Source organism: Phycodurus eques, chromosome 1 (assembly GCF_024500275.1).
Source record: "Phycodurus eques isolate BA_2022a chromosome 1, UOR_Pequ_1.1, whole genome shotgun sequence".
NCBI classification, from domain to species: Eukaryota; Metazoa; Chordata; class Actinopteri; order Syngnathiformes; family Syngnathidae; genus Phycodurus; species Phycodurus eques.
In genome coordinates this window covers 6,229,928-6,249,778 of record NC_084525.1, presented here as the reverse complement: position 1 = coordinate 6,249,778, position 19,851 = coordinate 6,229,928, and the positions used below count along the sequence as shown (strand labels likewise).

The following is a 19,851-nucleotide window of genomic DNA, read 5'->3' as shown; positions in this document are numbered from 1 at the left end:
CAATGTTTTTCAGTACAATGTTGGGTCCACGAATGGACTTATAGATCAAAAACCTGTTTTTTTTGGGTCAGTTTTTTTTTTCTTCAACAATTCATCTCCATGTTAAGGCCGCTGCACACCGAATGATACGTTTGTACCCGACTGGACTGTTGCACAACGTGCGGGGTTGGGCAGCTAGTTTTCATGGACGGCTGATGGTCCGATGATGCGGCCACTGGTTTTTGAGGCGATTCAAAATTATGATGTTATGACATTGAACTTTTGGACGTGTGTAAGTTTTGAGAACGTCAAATTATGTTCACCTGTATAGGTTATAGTGCATTTTAGGTTCATCCAGAAATTTCCCCCGAAAGCCCAATACAACCTTTTTTGTCAGCAGTGTTTTGCCTTGGCTCAGCAATAGTTGGGAACCACTGGGAATATTGTTCTGGATTATTCTGTTACATATAACTTCCTGTTGCAGTCAAGAGGCATCCTTACTCCTCTCTGCTTCCTGGCCCGTTCCGCCCCAAAGACAGCCCGTTCTCCACAACGTCCTGAGCCACTCTCTGCCGGCTGGGAGTGAGCCAAAGGCCCGGCAGCGCCACGGCCCCGCGCCTGGCCGCTTCCGCAGAAAGGCCGGAGATGCTGGCGGCAGACACGCTGCCGTCTGATTGGCTGCCTCCGGAGTCTGACTCATCCTCCCTCAGCTGATTTACAGAAAGCGCGGAAGCGAGGAAGGAGAAAGGCTTCCTTTGAGGGACGGAAAACGTCACGGCGTCACTAGATGTTGGTGCCTCTTGTGCATCACCTCCACTCTGATCTTCCTCAAACCCTTGGAGCCTTTCTTCACACTGGTCGTCATCATCATCATCATCATCATCATCATCATCATCGTCCAGCAAGCCCTGGAGCCACTTCATCTGACGGTAGCCTGTTGCCACTTCCCACTTCTCATCTGGCTCCTCCTCGCGCTCCTCTTTGGGCCAGGGAAGCCTTTTGTAAGGACTCGGAATCGGCAGCACAGCTTCCTCTTTGCTTTCTCCTCTCTCTAGCTCTTCCTTTACCTCTTGGGCCTTTTCCTCCGGCCTCTCCTCAACAGGAGCTACTTCCACCTTCTCCTCTTTTCTCTCTCTGCTCCTCCCTCTCTCCCCTCTCCTCACCCTCCCTGCATGGCTGTCATCGGTCGGCGGGGCTTCTCTGGGTAAACTCCGAGACGCTCTTTTCCGAGAGCTCTCTCCTTTCTCGGGCTCAGATTTGGGGCTACGCAATGCCGAGCGACCTCCGGATCCCTGCCTTCGCCTCCTTCCTGTCCCTTTGTCCCGCCTGTCCAAAGACCTGCTTCTCCTCTTCTGCTTGGAGCGGTGCCCCCTCTCCCTTCTGGTGTCTACTGCAGCCATACCCTGCTCCTTGGGGTGACGCAGGCGGGAGGGGGAGGTGATTCTGTGCTCATGGCCTGGACAGATAATGGATGGGGAATACGGGGGGAGGAAAGGGTTGAGAGGGAAACATACATGTTTGAAAAGTGTGTATGAAAGTGTGTTTTGTCATGCTTGAGATCTGTATGCAACTCTGCTATGTATCTCCTCAAAGTACAGTGGTGCCTTGACTTACAAGTTTAATGAGCTGTGTGACCACATTCAAAATGTTCGCATCTCAAATTGTCTTTCCCCATTGAAATGAATTGAAGTGCCCCCAATAAGTTCCAGTCCCCCATAAAACGTCAACACCCCCAGAAAATGTTTAATCAGAAAAATAGCATTCGACAGCAATGTACTTTACAAAAATGGACAGTAATAACATGATTAAATAGAATGTTAAGAATTCAACTGTTTGTGCATCATGATTTCATGCATTCATTGTACAGCTCCTTTTGGTACTTCTTCACAAAGAAGACGGTCACAACTCCTCAGTTACCTTTCGTAACATTAGTCGTTTCTTCGCAAAATATTAAGACTGTGAGTATCGTTATATTTTCTGTCTACAAATGCTGCTTCACTGTTTGTCTTCAAATATCCGCTGCTTAAAGGGATATAATTACCGCAATATTGATGTTAGTTTTGTTGGCCCATTGCATTTTGTGGTAGCATTAAGCTAGTGGACTTTCATCAGACAATGATATGTGGTCATGATAGATACGCAACGTGTAATTCTTTTTGTTTTATGTTTAGTTTTACATCAACTTCAACCGCGAGTGGCAAGAAACAGCTCGAAGCCTCTTTTACTTTCCCTGACTTTACTTCACTATCTGCTAAAGTGCTACTTGTTGTGAAGTTCGCTGCAGCCACCTAGGGCTCGCAACTCAAATTTGTGTTCACGACAAGACAAAAAACAAAATCAAATCATTGGCCGAACGACAGCTCGTATATTGAAAACCTCACAAGTTGGGTCGCTCGTAAGTGGAGGTACCACCGTACAGTATTATTCGGTGTTGAGGTAAAGTTGAAGAGAAATGTGAGATGTGCAAGCCATTACTCCACAGTTTAGACATGAAGAACAAGTGTAAGCTGATTGCCAGTGTATACAGTTGTATTCAGAAAATAGAAAAATAGAAAGCCTTTATTGTCATTGTACGGTACAGATAAGACTAAATGTAGGAAACAATTCAAATATTAAAAACTACACTAAGACTAAAATATGCAGCGCAGAGAGGAGAAATAAACAGTGGAATAATGTTTATATGCACAAGCAGCAGTGGAGTCAGGAATATTTTACAGTCAAAAAGTAGCAGGAATATGGAATAAGTGTTCAGTGCGGTGATATCTTGTGGGGAGAAGCTATTGTTGAGTTTGTTCATTCTGGTTCTGATGGACCGGTAGCACCTGCCAGAGGTCAGCAGGTCAAAACTGGTGGTCTGCATTGTTCTCTACAAACTCAAAACATTTACTGTATCAACTGAAGTATGCGCAAAGGTTTTGCTTTCCCACGAATCACTGGATTAATATTTTGTTCCATTAGCACTATGGAGCTGACCAACGTTTGGCATCTGTGAACAGCCCAATACGATTGGACGAGGAGATTTCGCTTAAGGCCAGCAAATTCTAACATGTTCATGCAGCAAATGTTGTTTTGTTCAACAATGGGACTTTCAAGGGGCTTCTTGCCAACATCTTGCCTTTACGTGGGGTTTTGGATGGACTCGAACCGGGAGGAAGTGCTTAGACCCGTTTTGTCGAATGCGGAAGTATGTTGTGCATGTACGGATTGCGGAATATTACACAATGGTCCTGCGCTGGAATATCAGTTTACAGGTGCCACAAGTCGGTGGACTCCACACGACATAGACGTGAAAGATAGTTCTCAAAATTGATTCTTATTCAACTAAATATTAGTTCAGCGATTCACGGGACAGCAAAAATTTCAAGCATGTTTTGACATTTGATAGATCTTTTGTATTCAGAATAGAATGTGCAGTGCATTTGTGTCTCCGGAAATTCTAAGGAGCTGTACTCACATGTTTTTAAACACACTGTTATTATTCTGAACACAACTGTATTTGAGGACACAGTGGCAACTGAGCGCAGGAATGTAGAGAGACAGAAAATGGGAGAACTAACAGGAACCATTACCAACCGCGTATTCTCTGTCCGTCCAATCACATAGAAGCAGGGCTCGCCTAATTTGGAGTTGGTCATACAAAGAGACAAACTGGAGAGCTCCACTGAGAGAAAGAGAATGGGTGGAATAAGGAGGAAAGACAGGAGAAAGAAGAAAGAAGAAGCAAACACATAAAACCAAGAAAGTGTGCGGATGAGTCACAGGAAGGAAAGTGTACCCAAAAGACAAGAGTTAGACGGTATTCTAGTAAGCATTCATAGAACAAGGACCACTGTTTTGGTTTCACATTCCTTGCTAATCTCATGCAAGACATTTCCACTGGAATGCACCGTCGTTCTCACCATAGTCTGGCACATATCCGTTTCCTCTCTTGAGGACCAGGTGGATGCGGTGGCCTCCTCTGCGGATCTGCTCCACCGCCTGACTGTGGGTCATCCCCGCCGTGCTGTCGCCATTGATCTCCACGAGCTGGTCACTCACCTACACAGCAATGAAAACAATCTGAACATACAACTATTGACGCTCGCATTCACATGGGCAATTTGAATTCTTCAATGAACCTATCTTGCATTTTTTTAAAATAAAAACCTTTCCTTGTATTTATCATACTTGTACATGTACGCATAGTAGAGAATCATTTATTGTATTTCTTGTTTGTCTTGTCTGCTCCTGTTGTTGCATTGTCTAGATACTGTTGTTTACTTCTGTATACTTCCGTTTATCCACATCAACATTTTTGTCAATGTTGTTTTTTGTTAGTGCTTTATTTTTGTTGCTCACGCTGCCATGCTCGGTTGTTTTAATAAAACCTTGTGTTTTTTGCTCTGATGTGGTTGTCTGCTTTGAGGACCGATAGCGTATTCTCTCATAACACTAAGGGCTCTATTTTTGTAGACGGCACATCTATGGGAGAGTGTAAAAACCGGTGTATCTTGATTTTCGTGCAAGCGGAAGGTTCACTGGGCATCTGGCACAACGAGAGCGTGTCCTTTGACATGCAACCGGCACAGAGATCATCAGCCCGTGGAGGTCTGCTTGCAATTCCGTATAAACGTACTTTGCGTGGGTCGACCTCATGGACTCATGGAGCAAATCAGTTTCTTTTTCCGCCATGTCAAAGACTTCCAGTCATTTCAAGGGAATGAGAGGAGCCACTTAGATTGGACAGGACTGGTGATGGCTGTGATCGCGCCCAGAGCACCACGGATTTTAAATTCCGCGCAGAGTTATGCCACGCGCCGTGCTGGATTTACGCCAGTCATGGAAAGAGAGCCGTTCAAAATGTTCAAAAACAATCACTTGTAAAAGATTAACTGCAAATGTATTGAACTTAAAGTGAAATATGCTTGAAGTGCACTTAGGCAGTGATTCTTCTGTGACCCACCGGAACAGGGGTCACCAACCTTTTTTAAACTGAGAGCTACGTCTTGTGTACCGATTCATGTGAAGGGATACCAGTTTAATACACACTTCTGAAATAACATTTTTTAAATGACCTCTGATTTTATGTTATTATTAATAATGAATTATTTTCATTTATAGGAAGACACTAATGTTCATGATTTCTTACAATGACGTTTGAGCAGTAGCGGTCTAGAGACTGAATCCGACCGCACCGAGTGGTCACCTGTATTTTCTGGCTGCGTGAAGCGGGCCCTCCCTCCATCAGCCCCAGGACGTAGAGGCTCATGTTGTACTCACTGCCCCCTCGGAGGCTGAAGCCGAATCCTGACGGGCCCCGTTCCAAGTTGACACTGTAATACCTGGAATCACGTTTGGGACGCGACCTCTGACCCTTTCTGCTTCTGTTCCCGAGGTCATGCTCAGTGGGTTCTGAAAGGCTTGTCGAGTCTGGAGGAGATGACACCGCTGACATCAGAGCAATGACACCCAACCACATTTGTATGCCGTGGGAAATTTGATTTCACTTCCATTGCTCTGGAAATTATTCGTTAGTTACAACAAATAATATATAACTGCGATGTGTAGTGACTGGCAGAACATTTCAATGTTCTTTCAATAGATGGCAGAAGGGAAAATTAACCTGTCTTTCCACCCACCTCTTGAGAATAATAGCAACGTTTTTAACTAAATAGGCCAACATTTCACACTGATTGTGTAATATGTATGGGTAAAGATCATCATTATTTCAGTATAAAGCTATGAAAAAAATTAAGATACCCAAAAAACACTGGAGCTTTTTAGTATTTTGACCATTTTCTGCAAATAAATGCTCTAAATGACTATATATGTTTTGAGTTCAGTCGTTATCATAATAGAATTAAACAAACATTTTCTTTTGACTCAGACATATACCCATAAATAGCTAAATCAGAGAAACTGTTCATTTTGCAGTGATCTCTTCATTTATCCAAAGATATATAAAATCAAATAAATAATAAAATATACAGTGGTGCCTTGAGGTACGGGTTTCATTCATTCCGTGGCCATGCTCGTAACTCAAAACACTTGTATCACAACTCATCTTTTCACAATGAACGGTAATGCCATTAATCCCTTCCAAGTGCCACAAAAAGAAAACATTTGTCATGTGTTTTTTGATAAGAAAAGTAGCACTTGATAATATTTAACTGTATTTTACAAACACACAGTAATGATATAATTAAATAGAATGTAAAGAAACATAATTTTTGCCATATGTTTTGCTTCACCTCATTGTACATTGTGCTGCTTCTTACAGGCAGAGAATAAAGAATATATGTGACCCTCCAGCAGCAAACTGATCTTGCCCCCCCCCCCCTTGTGGATAAAGGGAGTTGGGACCACCCTTCCTCAATGTGGCGACTCAGCTACTCCGTACACCAGTTGACTAAAAAGCATGTGATATGGTGTTCATGCACTAATAAGCTCCATAGACACGCTATAGACTTTAATTGTTGTGCTGGGACCGCTAATAACCCCGCCTCCTGCCCGATGACAGCTGGGATAGGCTCCGGCACACCCGTGACCCTAGTGAGGAGAAGCGGCTCAGAAACTGGATGGATGGATGGAGGTTCTTACAGGTGTTTAGACACTATAAAAGCATCCCACCTCGCCACTCATCAGTAGCACTGCCTTCTCCATTTCCCACATCCTGTCCTGTCCTGTCATTTTTCTGTCCCCTCTCATTTTGTCCTAATGGTTAGTTGTTGCATGTCCTCATTGGGTGTGCCCCCCGTCCACAAATAAGAACACGATTTGACTTTTGTAACGTTATTTGTGGTCAAATAACTAGACGATCTAACCATTGTTCTGCTGTGGTTCGCACCCCTATTCTCCTTGTCCGTTCTGTCCCTCTGCCTGTCCCCTAAAACCCTTTTCTGTCTGCCTGAATTTTCAATAAGTATCGGGGGGGAAAAAAGGAAAAAAAATGAGCAGGGGCTCAGCAAAACAGTTCCAGCACAAAAGGATCCACAGATCCACCTTTCTAAAATGGCCATGCAGCAGAACAGGACAGGTTAAAAATAAATAAATAAATAAAAAAATAAAAAAAGAAGATGCTGCACGGCTGTGTTTTGCGCTACATGCATTTTCTGAAAAAGCATTAAAAATACTTTCCAACGATGTATAGATTGTGGCAATTGGGTAAAATTTGGTGAATATGTGTCCATTTCAGAATTGGAAGCGGCTTTTCAGCGTTGGCCTAGCAACAAGGGTGTTTTGTTCCCACCTCCAGCGACTCTATTACGGGCTCGTTAGCTCCTACGTGTCATCATGTGCATTTTAATTAAATCCAAGGCTGCAAAGAATCCCAAGCTTTCTGTTGATACCAGACAAGATGTGGTTTTCCTTGTTTTACGTGCGGCATCAGCCGATTAGTGTCGTTGATTTCTCGTTGTTGTCTTGACTTTACTTATGGAGATTTCGCTGTACCCTCTCAATAAAACATTAAGGTCAGAATTTCACATCAGTCCCAAATGGGAAGTAATCTTTACTTATTTTTCAGGTGTTTGAATCACATCTGAAAATGTATCTTTTTCACGTAGTGAAGGCTTTATGGACTGTAGCTCAAAACACAGCCGTGCGACTTCCAATCAGTTTCGTGCTGGAGGGTCACATATGCCTGTGAGTATTGTTTTTCATTTTTGTGTTGTTTGTTTTCAAATATCTGTCGTTGAAAGAGTTATAACATCGCAACACCGATGCTATTCGTTAGCTAGTCTATGGCATTGCTAATTATGTGTTCGCAATAAGCGAGCAGGGGCAATCCTAAGGCAAAGTTGTTTGGTTGTATTCAATACAAAAAGTGTAATTCTCATGTTTTATGTTTAGCTTGAGAGTAGATGTCAATTGGGTGTGGCAATAAACAGCTCATAGCCTCTTTTTTGAACAATTGCTCACTTATATTATCTGCCAAACTGCAACTTGTTGTGAAGTGAGTTGAGTTCACTGCACCATACAGCACTCGTATCTTAAGGTTTTTGCCTGCAAATCAAAACAAAAAATAAAATAAAAACAATTCTCCCAAAACTTGTAAGTCAGTCATTTGTTGTTTTCTAATGTAAAATATGTGTTTTGAATCAATAAAGGTTGGGAAGAACTGTATTAGTAAAAAGGTATCATGTGATGAGTGGGGCGTTTAGCTTACAGGTGCTGGGCCGGGGGACAATGGTGAGGCGTAGAGTGTTTCCTGCACGGCGAAGGATCTGCGCGAGCTCGTGGTGAGGCAGAGTCACCACTGAGCGTCCTTCCACGGCCTCCAATCGATCTCCGGGCCGGACCTGACCGCTCTTGGCGGCCGGGCTGCCTCGGCGCACTGTCACAAAGCGGTGCGGCAGAAGAGATGCAGCTGTAGAGGAAATAAATAAATTAGTTTTCATGTTTTGTTCCTTGAGATTATAAGCCTTGGCAGAAATGGCCCAAGCCTCCAAGATTGTAAGGGCCCCATATTTCTGCCAATAATAATCATTATTGAATATTTACACACCTACTATAAACTCACTGCATTAGATACGAGTTTAATTCGTTCCGTGACCATGCTTGTATCTCAAAACATTCCTATCTCAAATCAATCAATGGAAATGCTTTTCATCCGTTCCAGCACCCTTCAAACCACCCCAAAATCTACCTAAAGGCAAAAAAAAAATAATTAAAAATACAGCCAAGCGACAGCTCAAAACTTGCTCAAAAACTCCTATGTCAAGGCAATCGCATCTCAAGGCATCACTGTACTTATAGTAACTAAACAAAGGTACCTGAAATAAGGTGACAAAAATAGACGAAGAGAATTTTGAGTCACTGATGGTGTAGTGGTACACTTGCCTGACTTTGGTGCAGGCAGCGTGGGTTCAGTTCCCACTCAATGATGGTATGAATGTGAGTGCGAATGGTTGTCCGTGTCTATATGCGCCTTGTGACTGACTGGTGACCAGTTCAGGGTGTGGTTTGCCTTTCGCCCGAAGTCAGCTGGAATAGGCTCCAGTGCCCCGTGACCCTAACCAGGGTAAAGCGGTGTTGGAAATGGATGGATGGATATTTTGTCAACATGTGCAAACGCTTTCAGTTAAAAAATAAATAAGTCAATCAAATCAAATCAAATCAAAACTAACATTTGAATTTTTTACGTTAGCCTTTTCGGCAGCTGAGTGGTTAGCACATTGGCCTCACCGTTCTGAGGTTGGGGGTTTGAATCTGGGCTCTAGCCTTTCTGTGGGGCGCTCACATTTGTACTCTTTTTGAGTCTCATTTTAAATAGGAGCGCAAATTCTTCAAATGGCGAGACAAGCTGGAATTTTGGTAAATACTCTTCAGAAATCTCATTCTTTTCAAAAATAGGTACAGTATGTACATGCTGTATCTAAAGAACTGTCAAGTTAAGGCTCATAATCCCATTCTTAGTCTTCCTGAGTCTGTAAAATTACCTTTCTGCTGTATCTCAAGGACTATAATAGCTACAGCCATGCTTTTGCCATCAAACTGTCCGCAATAGCCATATTTATATTTGACTTTTATACATTTATAAATAAAGAAATCAACAATTTTTGAAGTTATGGTTCATAAACCCATTTGTTTGCTCCCCAGAGTTTGTTAAACTACCTACAGTATACAGTATGCTCAAGAACCACAATAGAAAAATTGGTACTTGGTACCAAAATATGCACAATACCCAGCTTTACTACTTTTATGGAGCTTAAAATCAATGAATTTGGAGTTATAAAGAAAAAATGAAATGCATTTGCCACCTTGGAATTTTGCATGGCCAGTGGTATTTTCTTCTTTTTTTTTTTAAGAGTGTGATTTGAAGAGTCCATGTGCCAGATTTTATGCTTGTATCACTATTTGAGTCATTTTTATATCCAGTATTTGCAATTATCTGCTCTACTAAAAAAACAGTTGATTTAACAGTGCAAGTCATCTGTGAATGGTTTCAGGGCAGGTTTACAATATAAATGAGTTGTCTTTCTTTACACCTCCACCACTGTCTCCCTGAAACACATCTTGTCTTTCAGAGCATCTGCCAAGCCATCTCCTCATCATCTGCACTGCCTTATTTCTTGGGCACAAACTATCGTAGGACACAAACTTTCATGTGATATTTTGCTATCCCAAATGTGTCAGAACCAGAATTGTGATGTTTGCTCTTCTCTTTAAGCGTGATGCTTATTTTCATGCGCCAATCTGGAGGGATTCTCCGACCTGCAGCGCCCACCAAATGTATTTTCCTTTGTGTGAGATTCTTTGGCAGCTCGTGAACAATTCTTCAAAAAAAGAAGCTTCAAGCTGTTAAATGCCACTCCCAGTTGAAGTTCACTGTCAAAGTAAACAGAAAAACAAAGACACTTACACTTTGTGCATTTAAAACAAACACACAATTTTGCCTTCTGCTAGCTTCACGCTAACGCGTTGCAAAACGCTATTGACGAATAACATCGATAGTTGCAATGTCCTAACCCTTAAGCTACGGCTGTTTGAACACAAATGATGCATCAACGTATGCAGACATCGGGCCGAAACCTCCTATGTCAAAGTTCGGCAAATTTCATATTCTTTCACAAATCTATACTGTTGGTCAGTCTCCACGTGTGTGTGTGTTATTTTTACAAATGATTGACCAATCTAAAGTCTTGAAAATGGTTTGCGCTCTTTGACTATGCAACATGAATGGTTCAACAAACATGCTGTTTTCTTTTGTCTCCTGAATAATGTTTTTTTTCGAAGTTTGCGGATTCCACCCGACACCAGTGTGATAGTATTACTGAGTCACTTCCAGTAGTTGTGAAACTCATCTTAGTTTCTGTCCTCATGACTGTATTATATTGCCTTCCCGGTGGCCAAGTTACATTCACCAGAAGGAGTTGCAATTAATGAATTATGACACACAAACTGTTTAATTGTTTTCATTCTTTTTAAATGTTATTACTAAGTGCTTTGTAAAGTTAATATTGTAAAGTGATATTTTTCTTATTGAAAGATTTACATTTGTTTTCTTTTTTTTCGAGGTAGAGTCTGGAACGGATTATTGCCGTTTCCATTCAATTCAGTGGGGAAAGGTGATTTGAGATGCAAGTGTTATAAGATACTAGCGTGGTCAAGGAACAATTTAAACTAGTATATCAAGGCACTACTGTTTTAAGTTCTAAAACATAAAAAAAACAAAAAAAACCTGTATGGACATGAGTAGTTAATGCTGAAATATGACAACGTTCAGCACTTTGCGTTTCCATTTTTGGTCATTTATTCGAGCTGCTTGAACTTGTTCTGAATCATCATTTCAAGTTTTGGTTATATGTGTACTTCTCTACAACACTCCTGCTGGCAACAACTGGCACCTCTCAGCGCTTACCAGCAGTGTCCCTGTCTAACCTATACAGCAGCATAAACTATTCATTCAGATGAGGCACAAAGCTTTCCTCACACAATGGATAAAAATAGCTAGTTTAAAGGCTTCTTCACAAATCTAAGTCTCCTTCACTTTTGTTATCCAGGTTTTATGGCTCTGAAAAAATGAGACCCCAAAAAAAAAAACATGGACAATTTTGAGTATTTTGACCATTTTTCATTTTCTGCAAATAAACACTCTCACTGACGATTTTCGTATAGTGGTGTAATGTAATTTTCGGTTTGATTTGTTCCGGGACAAAAATTATTGTATCTCAAATCACTGTTCCTCATTGAAATGAATGGAAGTGCTGTTAATCCATTCCAGCCCCCCATCCAAAAAAGAAAAGAAAAAGAGCACCCAATAATATTATTATTTATAAAAACATATAGTAATAACAGAATTAAATACAACCCCAATTCCAATGATTTGCAAATCATGTTCAACCTAGATTTAATTGAATACACTACAAAGACAAGAGATGTAATGTTCAAACTGATAAACTGTATTGTTTTTAGAAAATAATCATTAACTTGGAATTTTACTGCTGCAACACGTTCTAAAAAAAGCTGGGACGGGTGGCAAAAAAAGACGAAGAAAGTTGAGGAATGCTCATCAAACACCTGTTTGGTACATCCCACAGGTGAACAGGCTAATTGGGAACAGGTGGGTGCCATGATTGGGTATAAAAGGAGCTTCCCTGAATTACTCAGTCAATCATAAGCAAAGATGGGGCGTGGTTAACCTCTTTGTGAACAAGTCCATGAGAAAATTGTTGAACAGTTTAAGGACAATGTTCCTCAATGTACAATTGCAAGGAATTTAGCGATTTCATCATCTACGGTCCATATTATCATCAAAATGTTCAGAAAATCTGGAGAAATCACTGCATGTAAGCGGCGAGGCTGAAAACCAACATTGAATGCCCGTGACCTTCGATCCCTCAGGCGGCACTGCATCAAAAACCGACATCAATGTGTAAAGGATATCACCACACGGGCTCAGGAACACTTCAGAAAACCAATGTCAGTAAATACAATTCCGCGCTACATCCGTAAGTGCAACTTGAAACTCTACTATGCAAAGCAAAAGCCATTTATCAACAACACTCAGAAACGCCGCCGGGTTCTCTGGGCCCGAGCTCATCTAAGATGTACTGATGCAAAGTGGAAAAGTGTTCTGTGGTCCGACAAGTCCACATTTCTATTTGTTTTTGGAAATTGTGTCATGTCCTCCGGGCCAAAGAGGAAAAGAACCATCCGGACTGTTATGGACACAAAGTTCAAAAGCCAGCATCTGTGATGGTATGGGGCTGTGTTAGTGCCAATGGCATGGGTAACTTACACATCTGTGAAGGCACCATTAATGCTGAACGGTACATACAGGTTTTGGAGAAACATGTCCTGCCATCCAAGCAATGTCTTTTTCATGGACGCCCCTGCTTATTTCAGTAAGACAATGTTAAGCCACATTCTGCACGTGTTACAACAGCGTGGCTTCGGAGTAAAAGAGTGTGGGTACTAGACTGGCTTGCCTGCAGTCCAGACCTGTCTCCCATTGAAGATATGTGGCGCATTATGAAGCGTAAAATACGACAAAGGAGACCCCGGACTGTTGAACAGCTGAAGCTGTACATCAAGCAAGAATGGGAAAGAATTCCACCTACAAAGCTTCAGCAATTAGTGTCCTAAGTTCCAAAATGTTCACTGAAAGTTGTTAAAAGAAAAGGTGATGTAACACAGTGGTCAACATGACCCTGTCCCAGCTTTGTTGGAATGTGTTGTAGCCATCAAATTCTAAGTTAATGATTATTTGCTAAATACAATCAAGTTGATCAGTTTGAACACTAAATATCTTGTCTTTGTAATTCATTCAATTAAATATAGGTTGAACATGATTTGCAAATCATTGTATTCTGTTTTTATTTCTGTTTAACACAACATCCCAACTTCATTGGAATTGGGATTGTAGAACGTAAAGAATTAAACCGTTTGTGCATCATGATTATTTCATTGCAACTGATACTACTTCTACTTGCCCCAGTCCCTCTCCTTCATCTTCCAAAAACCTGCCATGTTCACCTCCTTTGTTAATAGTTGTATTATTGACTGTGTTGATCGGGTTAACAGAAATTAATACATAAGTTAGAAACATATTGCAGTACTGTTTTTCTTTAATTGTATGAATAATTATGGCGATGGGTGCCCTTATTTTGGCATGAGCACCTGCCCCCAAAAATGTCCGTGCACATGCCTGAATGTTCATTTTCCTCAAACATCTACAGTACTGTACCTACAAATAGCTAAATCTGAGAAACCGATAAGTTTGCACTTGTCTCAGTGTTTTTCTTAATTCAGAGGCCATGAGACACATGTTCATTCTGTGCCTATAATCTGTGTGGCCTGGGCAGAAATGGCAATCAGGTCAAAGCGGATGCCAGGGCAGCTTTGCAAATAGTCTTCTTATCGCATATAATACAACAGTGGAACATCAACCTCTGCCAAGTAACGCATTCCTAACCCATGCACGAGCCTTGCACACGTGCACACAGAGTGACTCACTCAACACACTGAGACAGATGTGCTGAGCCAAACACACCCATACACACACACATCAGCACGCACACGCACACACACACACACGCACACACAACCGCACAGCTGCATCCAAATGGGCCGCTTCCTATCAAATTGTCTTTCCCTCTGGCGTTCCACGTTGGCCTGTCCAGAGTAATCCCAGCGCAGCATGCCAAGCCGCCAGCACGGTGACAATGTGCCGCACTGAGAACTACTACTGACCACCACCACCAACACCCTCCTCCACCTTCATGAAAAAGCTGCTATAGGACCAGATCAGCTCCTGAAGCCTGCTTATCGCTAGCACACGTCTGGGATGACAAATGGCTGTTGAGCCTGAGCAACTAGCATCTGTTGTATCTGGTAAATGCATTATTTATTTATTTTTTTACAGCCCTGAGTGCCCACTCCATTACTGAAAGCCTGCATTACATCACATTATACTTAAGGACATTTGAATCTCTGGAAAAAAATTAACAAACCAAAAGAACACTGGACCTCCTGTGGTATTTTGACCATTTTTCATTTTCTGCAAATAGATGGTCTAAATGACAATATTTGTATTTTACTCAAACATATACATATAAATATAGTAACGTTTTGTAGTGGTCTCTCAACTTTTTAACTGTATGTAACCAACTCTTTCTTCTCCTTGCGAAAATCCACCAGAGTAAAGTGAAATAACATTTAACGCAGCTTATTTTAGATGCAGTTAGTCACGGCCATGTGAGCATGTTGATCCAACTTACACATGGCAAACAGTCAACACGTCTGGCTGAGCAAACTTCAGACTCAGTGCAACACACAAATCAAATCTTCCAGCTGATACACAAAATGGAATAAAAGGAGAAAACAATGCAGCAAACCAGCACCTACTCAACCTGTTTAGTAAAAAAAATAAATAAAAGAAGCAAATGAAGCAAATCATTACGTTTGGACTCCTTCACAGTTCTCAAAGCGGATTGTAGTCTCTCCAGCATGACTCTTGGAAGAGTGAATGTAAAAAAAAAAAAAATCAGTTCCTCGTCATGTTGTTCTTCAAGACGCCGATGTTCACATGTAACCTGAAGCTAAAACACGAGCTGTCCCTTCTGTGTGTGTTCCCCTCTGTACCACCGGAGCATTTCTCTTAAGCATTCAGCCAGTGACGGAGAGAGCAGGAGGAGGGTGGGAGGCAGGGAGGCAGGCTGAGTTTTAATCTTTTGAAAAACCAGACCGGACATTTTTACTGCAGAGTAAAGGGGTGGCGAGGGAGACGTAGAGGGAGCGAGCAAGTGAGGGCCTGTGAGGGAGGGTGAGGGGGTTGAAGGAAAGAAGGTAATGTTGAGTGACAGAGATGACTTCTTCCTGTGACATGACAGGAGAGTAATGAAGGAGAGTGAGCACACAATAAAGATGGAGGTTATGTGGAGACAGGTGCACTTGCAACATCAATCTGGCCGTGAAAAGATGTTCTAAATGTGTGTGTTTGCTTGGGCCATAAAGTAAATTGAAGTGCATCAGAGTGGAACAGAGGGCAGCCAATAGAAGACAAAGGATACATAGACTGGACCCATACATCACAGTGATGGGCCTTAAACAATCAAGGCAGGATGAGATCCCCCCCACATGGGACATAAACTGTCTTGTCAGGAGGTAGTGCACGCAAACATTGGTGTCGGACCATCATAAAAAGGTCATTCTGTATGCCAGCCCATGGATGTTTAAATCTGAAAACATTGGGCGATAGGAGATTCCAGATATTGATCCAAAGATAATCCCTTTATCAGGCATAGCCAGATGCGTTAACATGAGTGCGTTTGCATGAGTGGTAATATGGACCATGCCCACTAACAGGCAACCTCATGCGAGAGAATCTAAAGCTAAAAAAAGATGGCATGCAAAACATTACTACTATTACACTATTCACAAAAAGGGTTTGTGATATTGGGTTGAAATTTCAGGATGAATCTAAAATGCACTGAGAAATGGCTTTTGATAGCAAAATATCTATTTATAGATTTACAGTGGATCTCTGCTATTCGTGGAGGATAGTGACCAGTCTTTTTTTTTTACCTACAATACATATATACACACTCTGTTCCGAGATTGAGGTCCCTAAACTTTTCTGACTTTCAAGGTGTTGACATTCCCCCCCGCGCCCCCTTATAATCGATGTGAAAATCTTAGATTCACTCCCTAACTTTGATCTTGTACTCAAAAACTGTGCCAATCTCACAACGCCGCCATCTACAGGGTTAATTTGTCATTAGAGGGTTTGCAAACCAGAATTCCACAGACAAGCTGGGCTAGACTCTTCTTTCTGAAAAAGAAAAACTGAAATATCACACAGCCATAAGTATTCAGACCCTTTGCTCAGTATTTAGTAGAAGCACCCTTTTGAGCTAATACAGCCATGAGTCTTTTTGGGAATGACGCAACATGTTTTTCACACCTGCATTTGGGCTTCTGCCATTCCGCCTTGCAGATCCTCTCCAGTTCTGTCAGGTTGGATGGTGAATGTTGGTGGGCAGCCATTTTCAAGTCTTTCCAGAGATGCTCAATTGGGTTTAAGTCAGGGCTCCTTTCTGGGCCATTCAAAAACAGTCACGGAGTACTTCTTAAGCCACTCCTTCGGTATTTTAGCTGTGTGCTTAGGGTCATTGTCTTTTTTGAAGGTGAACTTTCGGCCCAGTCTGACGTTCTGAGCACTCTGGAGAAGGTTTTCGTCCAGGATATCCCTGTAGTTGGCCACATTCATCTTTTCTTCAATTGCAACCAGTCTCCCTGTCCCTGCAGCTGAAAAACACACCCCCACAGCATGATGCTGCCACCACCATGCTTCACTGTTGGGACTGTATTGGACAGGTGATGAGCAGTTTTCTCCACACATGCCACTGAGAATTAAAGCCAACTACTTCTATCCTAGACTCATCAGACCAGAGAATCTTATTTCTCACCATTTTGGAGTCCTTCAGGTGTTTTTTTCTTTTATTTGGAAAATAAAATCCATTTCACCAATTACGTTTTTTTCCCTGTCAATATGGGGTGCTGTGTGTAGATTAATGAGGGAAAAATGAACTTAAATGATTTTAACAAATGGCTGCAATATAACAGAGTGAAAAATTGAAGGGGTCTGAAAACTTTCCGTACCCACTGCATATGGTGGGGGTAGTCAACAGTTTGATTCCAGTTGATGAATATAAATGTAACTTGCTGTTCGCTAACAAGGAACTAAATGACAAAATTCACAACAGGTGTTTTAGCCATCCGAGCTATCTAAAAGCGCAAAACCCTCTTTTAAATACAGCGCTCTCATCCACTTTTAAATTTACTGCCAACAGCACACGCACAAGCTAGAATGAGGGAACACAATATATTTGGGATTTTAGTTAATCAGGCCCTAAGTTATCCCATTGTGGGACGTTAAAGGTCACATATTTTGGCTATTTAGTCCTCCATAGAGTGACACTCTAACATGGACTTAGTCTAAAAGTGTCGATTTAATTAAAAAAAAAAAACACCTTGGTTCGTCATACGAGTGTCAGAAAAGGCCCCTCTGACAGCTACTTCTGTTTGACCCAGTTTTGTATCCGCTTTGTCTATATTTGACTTTCCTCTGATTGGTTGTCTCTGTGTAGAAGACCCACTAGCGAGAGCATTTGTTTGCTATGTTGACAGCGCTGGCTCTGGACCAGAGAGGTAGGCGGAGATCTTGGATAGTGACGCAACATAAGCTCGAGAAATTCAAATGACCTCATTTCTGGCCTCTCGGCAGAAAAAAGTCTGGAACTCAGGAATGCGTGGACCATTTTAATTCATATTTCACATGTTTACTGAGGCACCATAGAGCGAATATTCAATACCAAATACTTACAAGTCGTTTTGGTAAAATATGGCATCTTTTACTGTTCTTGCCAAGATGCAACAAGTACAAAGGCATCCATCCATTCATCCATTTTCTAGTGCTTATATGAGAGTGTATCCCAGTTGGGTGAGACTTTGGGTGAGAGGCAGGACGTGGGCGGAAGCTGGAGCCACGGAGAAAAGCAAGGTGAGAACATGCAAACTCCACAGAAAAGCCCAGGCCCAGATTCCAACCCAGAACTGTGAGGTTTGTCGCCAAAGCCAAGCACAACAAAAGTATGGACATACAGGACAAACATATTGGGAAGAAGCCCCAGGTAAGGGAAAATGGACTAGATCTATTTCAAAAGAAAAAAAATATTATGTGTAAACAACTGAATAAACCTGCAGTCAAACAAGGGCTGCATGGATCTGATGTACATTTTGAACAGTTTTTGCCTTCCAGTTGGCTTTCAACATACCACAATGACAATAGTAATCAAATTTATATGTTGTTTGTATCATATTCCAACTCATGTTAACTAGGAGTCAACACACCTGCCACCTTTTAAAGTGACTCTCATTAACCCCAAATAAAATTCAGGTGTTCTAGTAGGCTTTTCCTGACATTTTCCGCCGGGTGGGTAGGCTTTTCATATCCACTTTATGAGACACATAAGAAATGGCACGGGGGACAAGAAGTTAGTACATCCGCCTCACATTTCTGAGGTCGGGGGTTCGAATGTGGGCTTTGGCTTTCTTGTGTTGAGTTTGCATGTGTGCTGGAGTACCCTTGAGAACTGTGCTCACGTGGGTTTTCTCCGGGTACTCTGGGTTTCCCCGATCTTCCAAAAACTACTATTAGCCTTTGCTTCTGTGGGTCTGTTCCAAAGGCCAATCCAAATGCAACCAAGTCACTCGAAATGCAACCAAGTCACTCGAAACATTTATCACCAAGTTACCTTTTATGTTCTCCAGATCCTGAGAAGCGATGACAAAGCCGAATCCCTGCCCTGGCTTTCTCCTCAGCTCCACATCGAACCCTCTCAGGGGTCGGGCCCTCTCTTCTTCTCGCATTTCCAGGCCTGAAGCTGGTTCTGTGGCTCTGCCGGTGTCATCCTGAAGGCCTGCACTGATCCAGTCCTTGGGCTCCATGGTCAGAGTGACCGGAATTGACTCCAAGAAGCTGGTGCTCTGGATCAGCGAGGAACGTATCTGGGCCGGGGATGGCGGGGTGCCGATTGAAGTACGGGGCACAGATAAGGCATCAGTGTGATTGGCGCTGTTGTTCGAGCCACCAGGTGGGGGAGGTGGGCAAAGCCGAGGAGGGGGTAGTCTCCGAACGTTGCCGGGGGAGATGTTGGATTGGTAGATACCTGACGAAGACGAGATGAAAAGATGGGAAAAAGTAAGAAATATTCACTGAACACTGACTTTAAAGCAAATGTTTCAAGTTTTTACCTCCCCTGTACACCAACAGGATAACTTCTCCCTGTTTGGTGTGCTCCTGAAGAATTGTTTGTACCTGTGAAAACGATATGTTGTATAATATGCAGAGCTGGCAAAAGTACTCAACACTGTACTCATTCACTGCCAGTCATTTTCAAAGTTCCCTATATTGCCATTCAATTGAGAGCATTTTTACTGATCTCAAATGAGACCCACAGAACACTGTTCGGTTTAAGCACCAAACATAGCAAAAGAAAAAAAAATAATAATTTCTCAACAGAAAAAGTTTTATTCTACATGATTCCACTCTTTAGTCATCAGCAGTACAACATGGGTTGGTTTCACCCAAAACACCGAAGTGGAGAAAACAAACTTTATGTGAAGAGAAGCATGTCAACCAAACAGTGACTTTAACGGTACTTTTTGCTTTCGTGACACCTCCAACTATAAAACAACAAAAAGAGGACTTAAAAAAGTCCTTTTGGTGGCGATGTAATAATTTATTTAGCGATACATAACTATCAAACACACCGTGAGCAATGCCTTCTCATCACATAGCTCAGGTTCAACATCAATGGAAAATTTGGAATGTTGAAAATAGTTCCCAATGTGATTTGAAAGAGATTTCCTTTTGAATTTGGAATG

The 19,851-nt window shown here is 42.0% G+C and overlaps 1 protein-coding gene across 1 annotated transcript in view; it reads right to left on the bottom strand.

Moving 5' to 3' along the window:
• Positions 1-54: 54 nt before the first annotated feature.
• LOC133401451 (membrane-associated guanylate kinase, WW and PDZ domain-containing protein 1) overlaps positions 55-19,851 on the bottom strand; it is a 75,405-nt gene continuing 55,608 nt past the window's right edge. Inside the window, 6 exon segments of the mRNA XM_061674469.1 lie at positions 55-1,435; positions 3,879-4,017; positions 5,165-5,388; positions 8,126-8,326; positions 18,720-19,133; positions 19,219-19,282. Coding sequence (XP_061530453.1) covers positions 477-1,435; positions 3,879-4,017; positions 5,165-5,388; positions 8,126-8,326; positions 18,720-19,133; positions 19,219-19,282 — 2,001 coding nt within the window. The 3' untranslated portion in view covers positions 55-476.